We start from the raw sequence: 15,139 nt of genomic DNA, 5'->3' as shown, positions 1-15,139 counted from the left end.
AGATGCATTTGTTATAATCTACCAACACTCTCTGGACTCTTTCGAGGTACCAGCGGATTGGCAAGCAGCTAATGTAACGCCTCTGTTTAAAAAAGGGGGCAGACAAAATGCAGGTAACAATAGGCCGGTTTGTTTAACATCTGTAGTGGGAAAAATGCTTGCAACTATCATGAAGGATGAAATAGCGGGACATCTGGATAGGAATAGTGCAATCAAGTAGACGCAGCATGGATTCATGAAGGGGAAATCATGTTTAACTAATTTGCTGGAATACTTTAAGGATATAACGAGCATGGTGGATAGAGGTGTACCGATGGATGTGGTGTATTTAGATTTCCAAAAGGCATTCGATAAGGTGCCACACAAAAGGTTACTGCAGAAGATAAAGGTACGCTGAATCAGAGGAAAAGTATTAGCATGGATAGAGAATTGGCTGGCGATCAGAAAGCAGAGAGTCGGGATAAATGGGTCCTTTTCGGGTTGGAAATCGGTGGTTAGTGGTGTGCCACAGTGATCGGTGCTGGGACCACAATTGTTTACAATATACATAGATGACCTGGAAGAGGGGACAGAGTGTTGTGTCACAACATTTTCAGATGACACAAAGATTAGTGGGAAAGCGGGTTGTGTAGAGGACACAGAGAGGCTGCAAAGAGATTTGGATAGGTTAGGTGAATGGGTTAAGGTTTGGCAGATGGAATACTATGTCGGAAAGTGTGAGGTCATCAACCTTGGGAAAAAACAGTAAAAGGGAATATTATATCAATGCAGAGAAATTGCAACATGCTGAGGTGCAGAGGGACCAGGGGGTCCTTGTGCATAAATCCCAAAATGTTAGTTTGCACCTGCAGCAGGTAATCAAGAAGGCGAATGGAATGTTGGCCTTCATTGCGAGAGGGATGGAGTACAAAAGCAGGGATGTCCTGCTCCAACTCTATTGGATATTGATAAGGCCGCACCTGGAGTACTGCGTGCAGTTTTAGTCACCTTACTTAAGGAAGGATATACTGGCTTTGGAGGGAGGACAGAGACGATTCACAAGGTTGATTCCTGAGATGAGGGGGTGACCTTATGATGATAGATTGAGTAGACTGGGTCTTTACTCGTTTGAGTTCAGAAGGATGAGGGGTGATCTTATAGAAACATTTAAATTAATGAAAGGGATAGACAAGATCGAGGCAGAGAGGTTGTTTCCACTGGTAGGGGAGACTAGAACTCGGGGGCACAGCCTCAAAATACGGGGGAGCCATTTTAAAACCGAGTTGAGAAGGAATTTCTTCTCCCAGAGGGTTGTGAATTCGTGGAATTCTCTGCCCAAGGAAGCAGTTGAGGCTAGCTCATTGAATGTATTCAAGTCACAGATAGATCGATTTTTAACCCATAAGGGAATGAAGGGTTCTGGGGAGCGGGCGGGTAAGTGGAGTTGAGTCCACGGCCAAATCAGCAATGATCTTGTTGAATGGCGGAGCAGGCTCGAGGGGCTAGATGGCCTACTCCTGTTCCTAATTCTTATGTTCTTATGTTCTTATGTTCTTATGTTCTTATGTTCTTATAAACTTAAATTGGCAACAACAATGCAAAAGGTTACTTACTGATAAAGAATAGAAAAACAAAATCTACTTACCAATCACCAGACAATCACTTACCCCCTTGGCTGTGAAGTCACCTTTCGATGTCTTTCGACTTCTTTTTTGCCTTCTCACCCTGCTGCAGCTGCACCAGCTGGCCTTTATAGGCCTCCTCAAACTCGCCTCTCCGACGCTGCTCGGACTGCCGCCTCGCGCCGACGGTGGGCCTTTTTTAGCCCTCCCCACGCTCGCCTCTCCGGCGCTGCTCTCCTTTTTGTGATGCTGATGAGATTTGGATAGAATCTCAGGCTTGAAAACCATCCCTTGTAACACAGGAACTTTGGTTTTTCCGGTACCCAGGATCCAATTCAACTCACTCATGGTTCTATTTCCCGTGAGATTACTAACCCTCATAGTTATCACTCCATGCTACGTCGAATGTGCATCTTTTTATTCCCCCAGATACTCCATATTCCAGAATCTGCTCTGTATGGGACTGACTGACTTGAAATGGCAGTCAACAAATCAGACAATGAAAAACTTAATTATTCCCAGTATTGATTCGGTCGCCAATTATGTTTGGTCTGTGGGATAGTCAATCGTACGTACGCTTAACCCAAATTTCAGGATTGAGGCATAAGATTAATACAATTTATTTGTCTAATAATTGATACAACTCTTTAATTGCAGTGTCATTGCGAGTGGTACTGAAAGTTCTTCACCTGCAAAGGATTCACCTGGTGTTAGAAACTTGTGGTCTTAACAGCTCATGCTAGTCTAATTTGACAAAGGCAAATCGTGCATGACGAATTTGACGAATTTTCAAAAGACACTTGATGAAGTACCGCATAACAGATTTGCTGGCAAAATTGAAGCCCACGGTATTAAAGGGACAGTGACTGCATAGATTCGAAATCCGCCGAGTGACAGAAAGCAGAGAATAATGGCGAACTTTGTGATTTGGACAGCGGTTAAGTCCCCGATGGTATCAGCTAGGTGGCGCTGTTGGGACCACTGCTCGTTGAGGATAATTATTAATGTCCTGGAATTGAGTACTCAGGACACAATATCAAAGTTTGCAAATGTCACAAAGTTGCGAATGTAGTAAAACGAGAGGAACATACCAGAAGTCATGAGGAGTGACTTCCACAGAAACATGGCAGTGCACATTTAAAGCAGGGGATTGCAGAGTGAAGCATATTGTCGGTACAAATGAGGAGAAGTAATATAAGCTAAATGGTACAATTTAAAAGGGGCTGTAGTAATTCGGGGACCTATTTCTTCACAGGTCCGAGAGGGTTTGGATAGATTTAATCATGAATGGTATCGGCATAGTAGTTGTACGAAAATGTTTTCCACTAACTGGAGGCTTGGTAACCAGCGGACACAGACTTTAATTCTTGACAAGAAATCTAGTGGGCAAATGAGGAGTTTTTTGTACACCTCGAATTATTATCGTGAATGACGAGACTAAAAGGGTGCATAATCCGGCTTCAGTACCAACCGTCACGAAGGAATTGGATAAATATTTGACAGGTAAAATTATCAAAACTATGGGGCAAGACCAGCTGAGTGAGAAAAATTGTATATCTCGTTCAAAGAGATGGCAAATGTACGATGGCCCGAATTACCTGCTTATGTGCTATGTAATCCTCCTAACTATTTCAGCGCATGTCCGAACCTTATCGTCTTGAATATTCATGCTATCGAGATCGAAATCCCTGAAAGGATCGGGTGTGTTGTGTATTTTATCAGGTTAATTATGACCTTGTAGCATCATACTATTCTGCCAACCCGTGCTAACTACGTCTGTGTAATATGTGATTGTGTTAAATCTCGACGTCCCCACATCAGGTAACGTTTCCTTTCTGCCGCAGTGTCATCTATATTCAGTTAATTTTGTTTTCTACATGAGAAACCATGGATATTCACCATGGCCTTCTCCTGCTTCGCTCCTTTTCGTACATCATGTTGATTTCTGATGCTGCATTTTCTACATTCAGTCTCACCATTTAATTATTTTAACAATTCGGAGATACGGACATTTCACCACATTCTTCAACTGCTCTCTGAACTTATTCTGGGTCACGGCATAAATACAAGTGTTTGTGCAGCAACTCAGGAGCTGGAGCATAAATCCTATTTCTTTCATGTAAGCAGGTAGATGGAAAGTATCAAGAACAAAATACGATAACCTGTTCCAAATAGAAAACAACACAAACACAGCCCATAACAGAATGAAATTCCATGAAATAATGAGCAGTAAAATGATGGATTTCCTTCGTCGCTCCATCTCTATGTCACTGGCAATCCCCTCACTGCTGTGATCCCGGAGTCTCCTGCGGACTCTGCTGGTCAGTAAAATGTGTCTGATGGTTAAAGCATTGAGGAGCAGAATCAGAACAAATGGGATGCAAGGGGTGAGAATAGAATGAAGAAGCTCGAGTGTTCCCCACAAATGTGAAATCATAACAAGAACACTCACGTAACAGAACCAGGGGGTATTGGCAAACCTGTACCAAGGTAAATACATAAAGTACCAGAAAATGTTCTTTAAACAGCTCAGCACAGTCACTGCTCCAAGAACCACAGCTGCGGTTTTCGCAGTGCAATATTTAGTTTTCAGCTTCTGGCAACAAATTGCCACGAATCGATCAAAGGTGAAAGTGACGGTGAACCAGACAGAACAGTCTGTAGCTACATAAAGCAGGACGGCGTGGATATTACACACGGGGATTTCTCGCACAAAATACAGTCGATGAACAATTGGAATCTGCCTCAATATCAGGTCAGTGATAACAACCAGTAGATCCGCCGCTGCCATGGCCACCAAGTAGCGAGTGACGCATTTGGAGAGACCGCACTTTCCCCGATACAGAATCACAATCGTCATTGAGTTAGCTGTGAGGAAGGGACATCAAAAGGAAATTAACACAACAGGACTAAAGTGAATTCAGCGGATTGAAGGGGTTGGGGTAAAATTTCTGCATTTATTACTGCTGCCAGTGATGGAATTTAATAATGTTCCAAAGAAAGGGCTTTCTGCTGGAAACGGGATGTACAATGCAAACTGTGCAACTCACCAATCAGCAAAGAATGGTAAACGGAACCGGGGCATGGGATTTAATATTACAAGAGTAGTGTGCCATTTAATCAGAGGATCAATACTGAAACGGCATTAGCCCTCAGCTCCAGGTTTATTAAATCATTGCCTGCTGTTGCAGGCACCCTGGAACCATCGACCTTCTGGGATTCTGTTCCCAGTCTGCATATAACAGGAGTTAGTTTGGGGAATTGGACTTTGGCTAAAATGTCTTCGTCGGTCATTATGGGCCGTAATTCAGCGGCAGAAATTACAGGAGTGCGTCCTGTGAGAGTGAGCAAGTGACCGGGGGAGAATGAATCAGTAACCAGGGAGAGTGAGTCACTGACCGGGAAGAGTGAGTCAGTGACCGGGGAGAATGAGTCAGTGACGAGGAGAGAGTGAATTAGTAACCAGTGAGAGTAAGTCAGTGACCAGGGAGAGGGAGTCAGTGACTGGGGAGAGTGAGTCAGTGACCAGGGGACAGTGAATCAGTAGCCAAGGAGGGTGAGTCAGTTACCAAGGGAGAGTGAGTCAGTGACCAGGGAGAGTGAGTCAGAGACCGGGGAGAGTGAGACAGTGACCAGGGGAGAGTAAGTCAGTGACCGGCAGAGAGTGAGTCATTGACCCTTGAGATCGACCCTGGAAGAGCATGAACAAAATATCCGGGAGCAAAGCGAGTTTGGGTATTGGGTTTAAACTGGTCTGTGATTCCCTCTGAGCCGAATGCTTAGGGCCTTCCTACGCGGTATCAGGGTGCAAAAGAGGATCTTTTGTTTGAAGTTGCGAAGAGAAAAATATTTAACATTTTAATCTGATGTGAAAGCATGTAATAAAACAGAGCAATGCTTCCACATGCACTTAAATCTGACATATTACATCCCGTGAAAATAACACATTATTAAATAACATTTTAGACGACTTTCAACTCACCGATCCTCCAAATGGTTTCAAATAATCTCGACTATAAATGTTCGAATGCTGTGACCAGTCCTGTTTTGAGGATGGCCCGCACCTGACGTTTCCTTCTCACCCCAGAGGCTCGGTCGATTTATATCTATCTGTGCTGGTGTAAAATGGGCAATGTGAAACCAATCCAGATTTCTACACCCCGCATTAATGTGAAGGCAATGGGCGGTGGTGTATAAATTGCAGCTAATTCTGATCGCTCGATTTAAAAAACCGCACAAAGATCAAACTGTCCGCTGCTGTGTGATTAGACATTTTTGTGATTGTGTTTTATATAACATAGATTAAATTTAGCACATTGGGTGGTGTGTTAAAATCTCGGCATCCAATTAGGTGATTTGTTTACCCGAAGTTCTGCATCTGTGGTTGAGATTTAGTTAAATATCCGAATCCAACTAGATCAGCGCGAATACAGAGTTCTGTATCTGTGGTTGAGATTTGATGGAACTTCAATTGACGCGGTGAATTGGCATCAATAAAGTGAACTCACCGCTCATTGTTCTCCAGTGACAATCAACAAGAATCAGTTGCACGGAAGCAGAGCAAGAGATGGGGCAGAGTCAGAAGAATTCTCATTGAGAGATTCTCCTGAACTGTGCTTGATGGACGTGCGGTGGGAGATTTCTTGTTCACAGATATGATCGGAAATCAATCCATTGATCTATAACTGGAGATACATTCAATCACGAATGAATTTGTACTCCCATCCTAACTTCCCAGAACACTGACTTATGCTGGGAAAGATATTTTACAAATGGAGACGTCAGACTGAACCTGGATCAAGATGGACATTGTCGAACATTCACGGTGTGTTCCTGAGCTTTCTGCCACGACTGGATTCCCCCACTTGGTATAATCCACTGTTTCCAGAGCACGCTGCTTGATTCTGGAAACCCATGAACACATCTGTCCGATTGAATAGAATACGCTTTACAGGCACAGACTATAAGAGAATCATCCAGTGAGATTGCTTGTGTTGGAAATTAACAAAGGATTCAGATTTCTATCAGACTCGATCACATGGAAAAAAGATGAAAATGTGATATTTGCTATTCACTGCACTCAGGCCAGTCAACGGGTGAATGTGACATCGTCACATTGGGGAATCACAGAATATTGTCAGCCCCACATTCAGAGAGAATATGTGGTGTCAATTAATTTCTGGATATTGTGACCTCAATGAGATAATGCAGTCACACAGTTAAACATGATCTACAACATGAATAGCTGGACACAGTGACTTACCAGGCACTCCAACCACAGCCAGAATGGGGTAGAATAACTTTTGTATCTCAGAAACGAACCCTAGTATTGTAAACTCACTGATTGTTAAATACATTCTTCTCCTCTCAGTAGAGCCGCTGATCCCTGTGAGTGCCGGAGTTGATGCTCTCTGCGAAACTGGGGTACAACACATTGAGATGTTTGCCGCATAAATAGAAGAGATAACATCTCCAGTGATACAAATATGGTCCATGGAGAGGTACATTAATTACATTCACCGAACAAACACATTTAATTAATCTATGGGGTCTGATATCAATTACAGTCAATGAACAAGCACATTCAGTTAACCCCTTTCAAACCAACACACCTCGCACCATTAAATACACTTATGAATGTGCAGTAGAATGGCCCATTGTTGTAAAAGTACTTTCGTGATGAGCAAGGACAAAAATGATAAATCAACAGTCTGAGCACACTGATTGTCAACTTGATTTCTTCAAGCTTGCCAACTCAGTCGGCTCGCTTTTTGCGGTCACAATCAAGTCCATCTCCGACAGCTTCGTGAATCGATCACCATCCACAGCCCCTATGGCATTCCAACACCACTTCTAGCTGCATCTACGCACGTGAAAAATCTCTCCACAATTCATTTACGACTTTTAGTCACTGCAGTCTGACTAACTTCTCCATTTTCAAGGTAGTTATGCAGCTGTCGATTAGCTCCACCGCTCACTCACTTTCAATTCTGATGTCCTTGTCACTGGTAAAACTCTTACCCTCTCCTCAGGAATGGGTCCCAATGTAGCTCCCATAGGACCAAGGCCATTATTTGATCGTATCTGGTCCACAACTGGTTTCGTCCTTTAATGTCGAAGCAGGCTCTTCAAATACAGCCCTGTCAGATCATGCATCTTTCACCCTAAGCAGATCCAATATCCAATATTATCATGGAAAGCAAACGTAGACCCCGTCTTCCTTTCAAAACTAAAAACCATATTGTTAAACACCTCTGCCCTGTGCCTTCTACACACACCTCCAAGATCAACTCCGAGAAACTGATGGAATTATTTGTCACTGATACCGAAATTATCTGTTCACCTGTTTTTGGCTCATCTCCTTCTCCATCCCCATCAAGGAAAACATCTCCTTCTCTAGCTCTGAATAATGATCCTTCGCTAGATTTTCAAATATTTCCCCTCATGTCCTATCCGAGCTCATTGTGACAATGAGGCACACCTTCTCCTATAGTGAATCCATTTAATACAAACTCTGACATCCGAACTTCACTTCCTGGTGCACATGTTAACTGCACATTTAAAACAGGGCCAACATCACATCGAAGCAATTCTGGTCAAGAAGGCCCACCATCACCTCAGGAACTGCCTGAAGAAAGAAAATTTCCATCATCACCTCAAGTCTCTCCCGTTTAAATAGAAAGCCCATCATCACCTCAAGGCTCATCCGGTTAAAGAGGATGCCGTTGATCACCACTCTGACTGCCCGTTTCAATAATGTCCGCCATCACCTCAGTTATTGACCAGTAATGAGAAGTCCTTTCATCACCAAAAGGACAGCCCGTTTAGATAAGGTGCACCATCACGTCAGGATTTCACCACAAGGACCGCTCATTTTTGTCATTGTTGGGTCTGTCTGTCTGTTCAATTGTTCAACATTGACACCATATTCGGTGTAATTATATGGCTTTATTTAGCATAGGCAAGAATTAATACCGTACAATATTTAATCAGCAGTTTACAGAGTACGACTGAGCATAATATTATTCCTGCCCTTTCAGTAGAAGATGCGACCCATTCCTCAAACTTCCTGCAAACATACGCATGGCCACCTGTCTGTTAACTCCGTGGATCTTCTACATCGAGAATGAACCGAAAACCCTGGAATATACCCCAGAAACCGGCAACGTGGAGAAGTTCATACAAACACAGAAACTAGTCTTAGGCCTCTGTCATAAAGCTTTTGTTGATGATGAAACCAGTGGATTTTGAAGACAATGAGACTTTTAAGTGTAAATAAAACCTAGATACAAGATGATTACTTCCACTAATTGAAACAGAGGAGAAATTAAACTAAAGTAATACAATTGAGGACTAGCAAACTTCATATTAATCTGTAATTCAGCATAACATAATACTCAAGAATTATAACAGGGGATTATGACTGATTATATTTCAACAGCTATCAAGAGTACATAGTGGGCATATCCACAGTCAAAGAACAGAGATAAGAGTTAACTTCGATAATTTTGAGATAAGGCCGAAATCCAAACCATCGTCAACACTTTCACAGAAGCATAGGAGAGCTTGTGCCTTACAGTAAACATCCGTAAGACAAAGGTCCTCCACCAACCTGGAATAGCAACACAGTACCGGCTGCAGATGATAAAAATCCACGATGAAGACTTGGACAACGGGGAGCATTTGCCATACCTCGGGAGCCTACTGCCAACAAGGGTAGACTTCAATGACGGTCAAACACCGCCTTCAGTGTAACAGTGCAACCATCATTCATCTGTGGAAGAGAGTTTTTGACGACCAGGATGTCAAACCCAGCAACACGCTCGTGGTATTGAGCGCATAGTAATACCCATCGCGCTTTATGTTTCAGAGACATGGACTATGTATAGCAGGCATCTCACAGCACTGGAGAAGTTCCACCAAATCTGGCTCCGCAAGATCCTGCAAACCCATTGGCAGGATATGCGCACCAACGTCAGTGTTCATGCTCAGGCAAACATCCCCAGCATCGAAGCATTGACCACGTTCGATCAGCTCTGATGGACGGGCCACATCAGCTGCATGCCCGAGACGAGACTTCCAAAACAAACGCTCTACGCGGTGCTGCGACACGGCAAGCGAGCCCCGGATGGGCAGAGGAAATGCTTCATGGACACCCAAAAAACCATGTTGAAAATATGTAACATCCCCACCGGTACCTGGGAATCCTGGGCCCAAGAACGCTCAAAGTGGAGGAGAAGCATCTGGGAAGGTACGGACCACTCCGAGTCTCTTCGCCTGGAGCAAGCGGAAACCAAGTTGAAGCAGTGGATGGAGTGCATGACAACCCAAGCACCCCACCCACCCGTCCCTTCTTCCAGCATCCCTTCAACTTCCGCCTGCCCCACCTGTGACAGAGACTGGAGATCCCACATCGCAGTCAACAGTCACATAAGAACTCATCTTTAATTTGGAAGCAAGTCATCCTCGACTTCGAGGGACTGACTAAGAAGAAGAAGGGGTATTATTTAATAAAGCTTTTATAAAATCTGATATTTTACTCATGGAATATGAGATGATTCCAGGTTAGTTGCCAGAAGCGGTCGTGACGAATATGGTTTGTGAGGAGGATAAGGAAGTAGAGGAAAACGCAATGGGGACAATGTATGAGAAGATTGTGAGGGCAATGCCACAGGATTCGATGGAAGAAATAAACGTGAAAATCTCCAGAGGATGTCAAACGCGTCCTGCATTTCCAAGCTTTCTGCTGGAGAGAGCAGAGGAGTCGGTCCAATTAGACACCTGCAACACTCATGGTTTCTTTGGGATATTCAGGCAATGAAGTGTCAAGACCTCAGCTGATCAGGAGTTTTGGAAGAGCATATCCGCACAGCTGGACGACAACACGATTTAGATAGGGGTGTGGGTGAATTTTAAATATCCAGAGTGGATTGAAATGGATTTTAAATTGGTTCATAACCGGATTTTTACTATGATTACTGTATGTAAATTGGGCGAGTGGAGGTGGCAACTTGCCCGGTGTGAGGGACACGGGATGTGACTTTCCATTTACTGGTGATATGTCCTCAGTTAAGTGATTCTGATACTATGTTGGACAGTTGTGTGAGGTTTCCTTGCTGGGTGGGGTATGAAGAATGGGAATGGGATTCCCATGTGTATTAAATTTTGAGATGGAGATAGCAGCAGGGTATGCTCGAGTCTGGCAATGCAGCGATACGTTTAATATTCAGTTTGGCTAGATTAGTGATTGTGCAAAGTAGGAATCTCCTTTTTGATAAGGGGAGGAGAATAAACATGAACGAGTATTTCAAATATATGCTAAAACATCATTAGAAGACTCTGTGGATGATCTGTTCGGAAAGGAATTTTCAGTAAGAGATAATGATCATTTTTTAATGTACAATAGATTGGTGAATGTCACAGGAGACAAATTAAACTTCAGGTTTTGTCGTTAATAAGTGGTGGAGGGGTGACTGTGTGGCGTGGCGGAATGGATTTGGATGATAAAATGTAATGTTGAAGATTTATTGACTCGAAATTGAACAAAATAAGGTGATAGACTACTGATCCATTGTTCACCACGCGAGGTTTTGAGTCATATCCGTGTCGTTGCAGTGTTGAACGCTTTATGAGGCTTCCCAGGCAAGGGTAGTTGATTAACTTTTTATTGCCTCTGGGCAACTTATAAAATATAAAGTTTGGAGGGAAATTCAAACGGCTCAGCACATGGAAAAATAATTTTAATTAACGTATCTGCAATATTTGCCTCATCGACCTGAAAGGTTAACCTGTGTTCCCCTCTCCACGGATGGTCAAAGAAACACAGAAACATAGAAATTAGGTGCAGGAGTAGGCCATTCGGCCCTTCGAGCCTGCACCACGATTCAGGAAGATCATGGCTGATCATTCAACCTCAGTAACCCTTTCCTACTTTCTCTCCATGCCCCTTGATCCCTTTAGCCGAAAGGGCCATATCTAACTCCCTTTTGAATATATCTAACGAGCAGGCCTCAACAACTTTCTCCAGTAGAGAATTCCACAGGTGAACCATTCTCTGAGTGAAGAAGTTTCTTTTCATCTCAGTCCTAAATGGCTGACCCCTTATCCTCACACTGTGACCCCTGGACCTTCAGAGTGTTTCCAGAATGTTCTGAATAATTCCATTCTCAGCTTCTGCGGTATTTTGCGTTGTGTTTTATGAAGCTGCTCCTTGTGCACCGAAAAGCGCAGAAAATAAAGTAAAAATTGAAGAGAAAGTGGCCTTGACAGTGTGAGTCTTGGTATTCAGCAGTAGAATTGTCGGCCCCTGGTCCGGACACCTGGGTTCGATTCTCGGCCAATGCACTGTTGCAAGTCTCATTAAATTATTTCAGTCAACGTATTAAATTCAAAAAGTTACACAAACGGCTGAGCAAAGAAAGACAATGTTAAGACCCTATATCAAACGTTCCATCGATTTGATTTCCAGAGAAAAAAATGAGTGAAGGAAGGTAACTCAATCCTCTCACACCCGTGGCACAAACCTCACGAAACTGCTCGGAGCTTGCACAAGGAGAGAAATGTGGGCCCCGAGCGAGAAAGGAGAAGGATTTGTTGGCAGCATTCGGTTAACCGTGGGGAGCACCCGTCGCTGCGGTAGAATTTTATATTGTGCTGTGGGATTGAAGGCGGTTGAGAGTCAGAGATTTCCAGAGGGCAGGAGAAAATGGCTGAGTGAGGGGCCGGCGAGGTGGAAGCGCAGGGAATGGCGCAGGAACACGGGACCTCACAAATTTAAATCAGTAAAAGCCCAAAGCGAGAATCAGAACCTGGGACCCAGGAGCAGCGGGTAACTGTACCGCACACATAACAGAGCTGTGAATATTTAAGGGTCAGTAGCTTGCCCAAGAACACAGCAGCCCCGTGCACTAATGGATAATAATTTCATTGATGGTATTCTCAGCTTCGATTCCCTGTCACGGTTGTTCTACACACTGGGAATAAAATATCCAACAATGAAATGAATGGTCGGTTTATTTATCGTGAAATTCAATGAATACCAAACCTCGCTAGTTGTCATTACCCGCAAGTGACGCTATCATTCCAAAGTATGCTCTTTATTAAAATACATACTTTTTAAAAATTTCAAAATATACTTATTTTATGTAAAAATTTGCACGATACATTGGAAAGCAGTTCAGTACATTTGGATGCGGCCAGCAATTCCATACTATACATTTGGATGCTGAAGGCAGTTCTGTTCAATACATTTGCTTGCTTCACATTTCAAGGTACAATTCAGTACAATCCAGGATACATTGTAATACATTTATAAAATTACGTTACATACGGCACAGGAATGGGTGAGGGTACAGTTACATTTCGTTGCAAGATACATTACTAAACAGAACTTGCATTATACATGGCACGACATAGGTGTTTTCAGATCATGGCGATCTCTGTATGCAAAAAGTGTACAAGTACAGCCCGAGGGGATTTTTATACTGATTCCAGGCCCTGGGTTTACCCTGGCAGAAGGGCTTTAAACTGCGGCTCTTCCCCACCGTGCCTTTGCGGCGACTGCACCAATTTTCAGTGCGTCCCTCAGCACGTACTCCTGGACCTTGGATTGCACCAGTCTGCAACACGCAGACATGGACATCTCCTTGCTCTGGAAGACCAGCATGTTTCGGCAAGACCAAAGTGCATCTTTCACCGAGCTGATGGCCCTCCAGCAACAGATGATGTCTGTCTCAGTGCGTGTCCCTGGGAACAGCCCGTGGAGCACAGAGTCCTCTCTTACGGAGCTGCTTGGGATGAACCTCGTCAGCAACCACTGCATCTCTTTCCAGACCTGCCTTGCAAAGGTGCAATTCTGAAGGAGATGGGTGACTGTCTCGTCTGCCCCGCAGCTGACCCGGGGACACCGTGCCATGCTGCTGAGATGGCGGCTGTGCATGAAGGATCTGATGGGAAGGGCCTACCTCACCACCAACCAAGCAACGTCTTGGTGCTTGTGTGAAAGCTCTGGCAATGAGATATTCTGCCAAATGAGTTCGACAGTCTAATCGGGGAACCACGCGATAGCGCCCAACCTCCCCTACTTTCGGAGGGGGTCCAGGACCTTATGTGCCGACTACTGCTTTATGGCCTTGCGGTCAAAAGGGATTTTTCTGAAAAACTTTTCCACGAAGGACAGGTAGACAGACATGGTCCAACTGATGGGGGCGTTTCATGGAAGTATGACCAGACCCATTCTTCGCAACACCAGGGACAGGTAGAACCTGAGCACGGGATGACACTTGGTGCTTGCGTACCGGGGGTCTGTGCACACCTTCATGCAGCCGCGCACAAAGGTGGCCGTCAGGATGAGGGCCACGTTCGGAACATCCTTTCCTCCACTCTCCAGTGATTTGTACATCGTGTCTCTGTGGACACGGTCCTTATTCCGCCATCCCAGTTTTTGTTTCACTTTGGCGACACGCTCTTCCCAGTTTTTGGCGCACGCCCCGTCTGCTCCGAACCATATTCCCAACACCTTCAGGTAATCTGGCTGAACGGTGGAGGGAATAAAGGATCGGTCGGACTAGTTGCCAAAGAACATGGCCTCGCTTTGGCTGCGATTGACCTTCGCTCCCGAGTACAATTCAAACTGATGGCAGATTGTGAGCAATCTGTGGACCGCCTGCGGATCCGAGCAAAATATAGCGACTTCGTCCATGTACAGGGAGGTCTTCACCTGAGCACCTCCGATGCCTGGCATCGTCACGCCTCTAATGCCCGCATCCTTCCTGATGGACTCGGCAAAGGGCTCGATACAACACACAAACAAGACAGAGGAGAGAGGACAGCCTTGCCTGACTCCAGATCTGATTGGAAAGCTTGCAGTTTCCCACCCGTTGATTAGAACTGTGCTAATGGTAACTGTGTAGAGCACTTGGATCCCATTGCAGATACCCTCCCCAAACCCCATTTTGGAGAGCACGTCAATCAGGTACGTGTGTGATATCATGTTAAAGGCCTTCGCTTGGTCTAAGCTGATTAAGCAGGTGTCCACCCTCCTGACCTGCACATAGGCGATCGTATCCCTGAGTAGCGCGAGGCTATCAGACATCTTCCTGCCAGGGCCAGCGCAGGTCAGATCCGGGTGAATCACCAGCTCAAGAGCAGACTTGATCCTGTTGACGATGACATTTGACAGGATCTTATAGTCCATATTGGGCAGCGAAATGGGCCGTCAGTTTTTGATTTCTCCCCTCTCCCTCTTGTGCTTGTAGATGAGGGTGATGATACCTTTTCTCATCGCTTCTGACACGTTGCCGGCCAGAAGCAGACCCCCGTACACTTCCAGCAGGTCTGGGCCCATCCAGTCCCACAGAGCCGAATACAACTCGACCGGTGCTGTCGCTTCCGGGAGTTTCATTCGTCTCGAAGGACCGGACTGCCTTTGTAAGCTCATCCAGATTAGCATGTGGTCCAGAATCTCCTGCTCGCTGTCGTCTAAGACCTCCGTCATAGACGACAGGAATGACTGGGAGGCAGCGCGTTCTGTATGCTTA

The 15,139-nt window shown here is 44.7% G+C and overlaps 1 protein-coding gene across 1 annotated transcript; it reads right to left on the bottom strand.

The window, feature by feature from the left end:
* Nucleotides 1–3,573: 3,573 nt before the first annotated feature.
* Nucleotides 3,574–14,796, bottom strand: LOC139240536 (probable G-protein coupled receptor 139). The gene is made up of 3 exons (XM_070869081.1): nt 14,538–14,796; nt 6,865–7,020; nt 3,574–4,469 (listed from the first exon to the last, which is right to left on the bottom strand). The coding sequence occupies exons 1-3, from the start codon at nt 14,794–14,796 to the stop codon at nt 3,574–3,576; spliced, it is 1,311 nt and encodes a 436-aa protein (XP_070725182.1).
* Between the last annotated feature and the right edge of the window lie 343 nt (nt 14,797–15,139).

Source organism: Pristiophorus japonicus, chromosome 32 (assembly GCF_044704955.1).
Source record: "Pristiophorus japonicus isolate sPriJap1 chromosome 32, sPriJap1.hap1, whole genome shotgun sequence".
NCBI classification, from domain to species: Eukaryota; Metazoa; Chordata; class Chondrichthyes; family Pristiophoridae; genus Pristiophorus; species Pristiophorus japonicus.
This window is presented reverse-complemented; position numbering and strand designations above follow the sequence as displayed.

Bases quoted from the DNA above. Each gene is read 5' to 3' on its own strand.
- LOC139240536 (XM_070869081.1), bottom strand. From the start codon at position 14,796: ATGGACTATAAGATCCTGTCAAATGTCATCGTCAACAGGATCAAGTCT. The intron at 7,021-14,537 runs GTATCTGCAATG...GTTGTACCCCAG, and splicing joins CAAAATGGGGTTTGGGGAGG to TTTCGCAGAGAGCATCAACT. The intron at 4,470-6,864 runs GTAAGTCACTGT...CCTTCCTCACAG, and splicing joins GGCTGTGGTTGGAGTGCCTG to CTAACTCAATGACGATTGTG.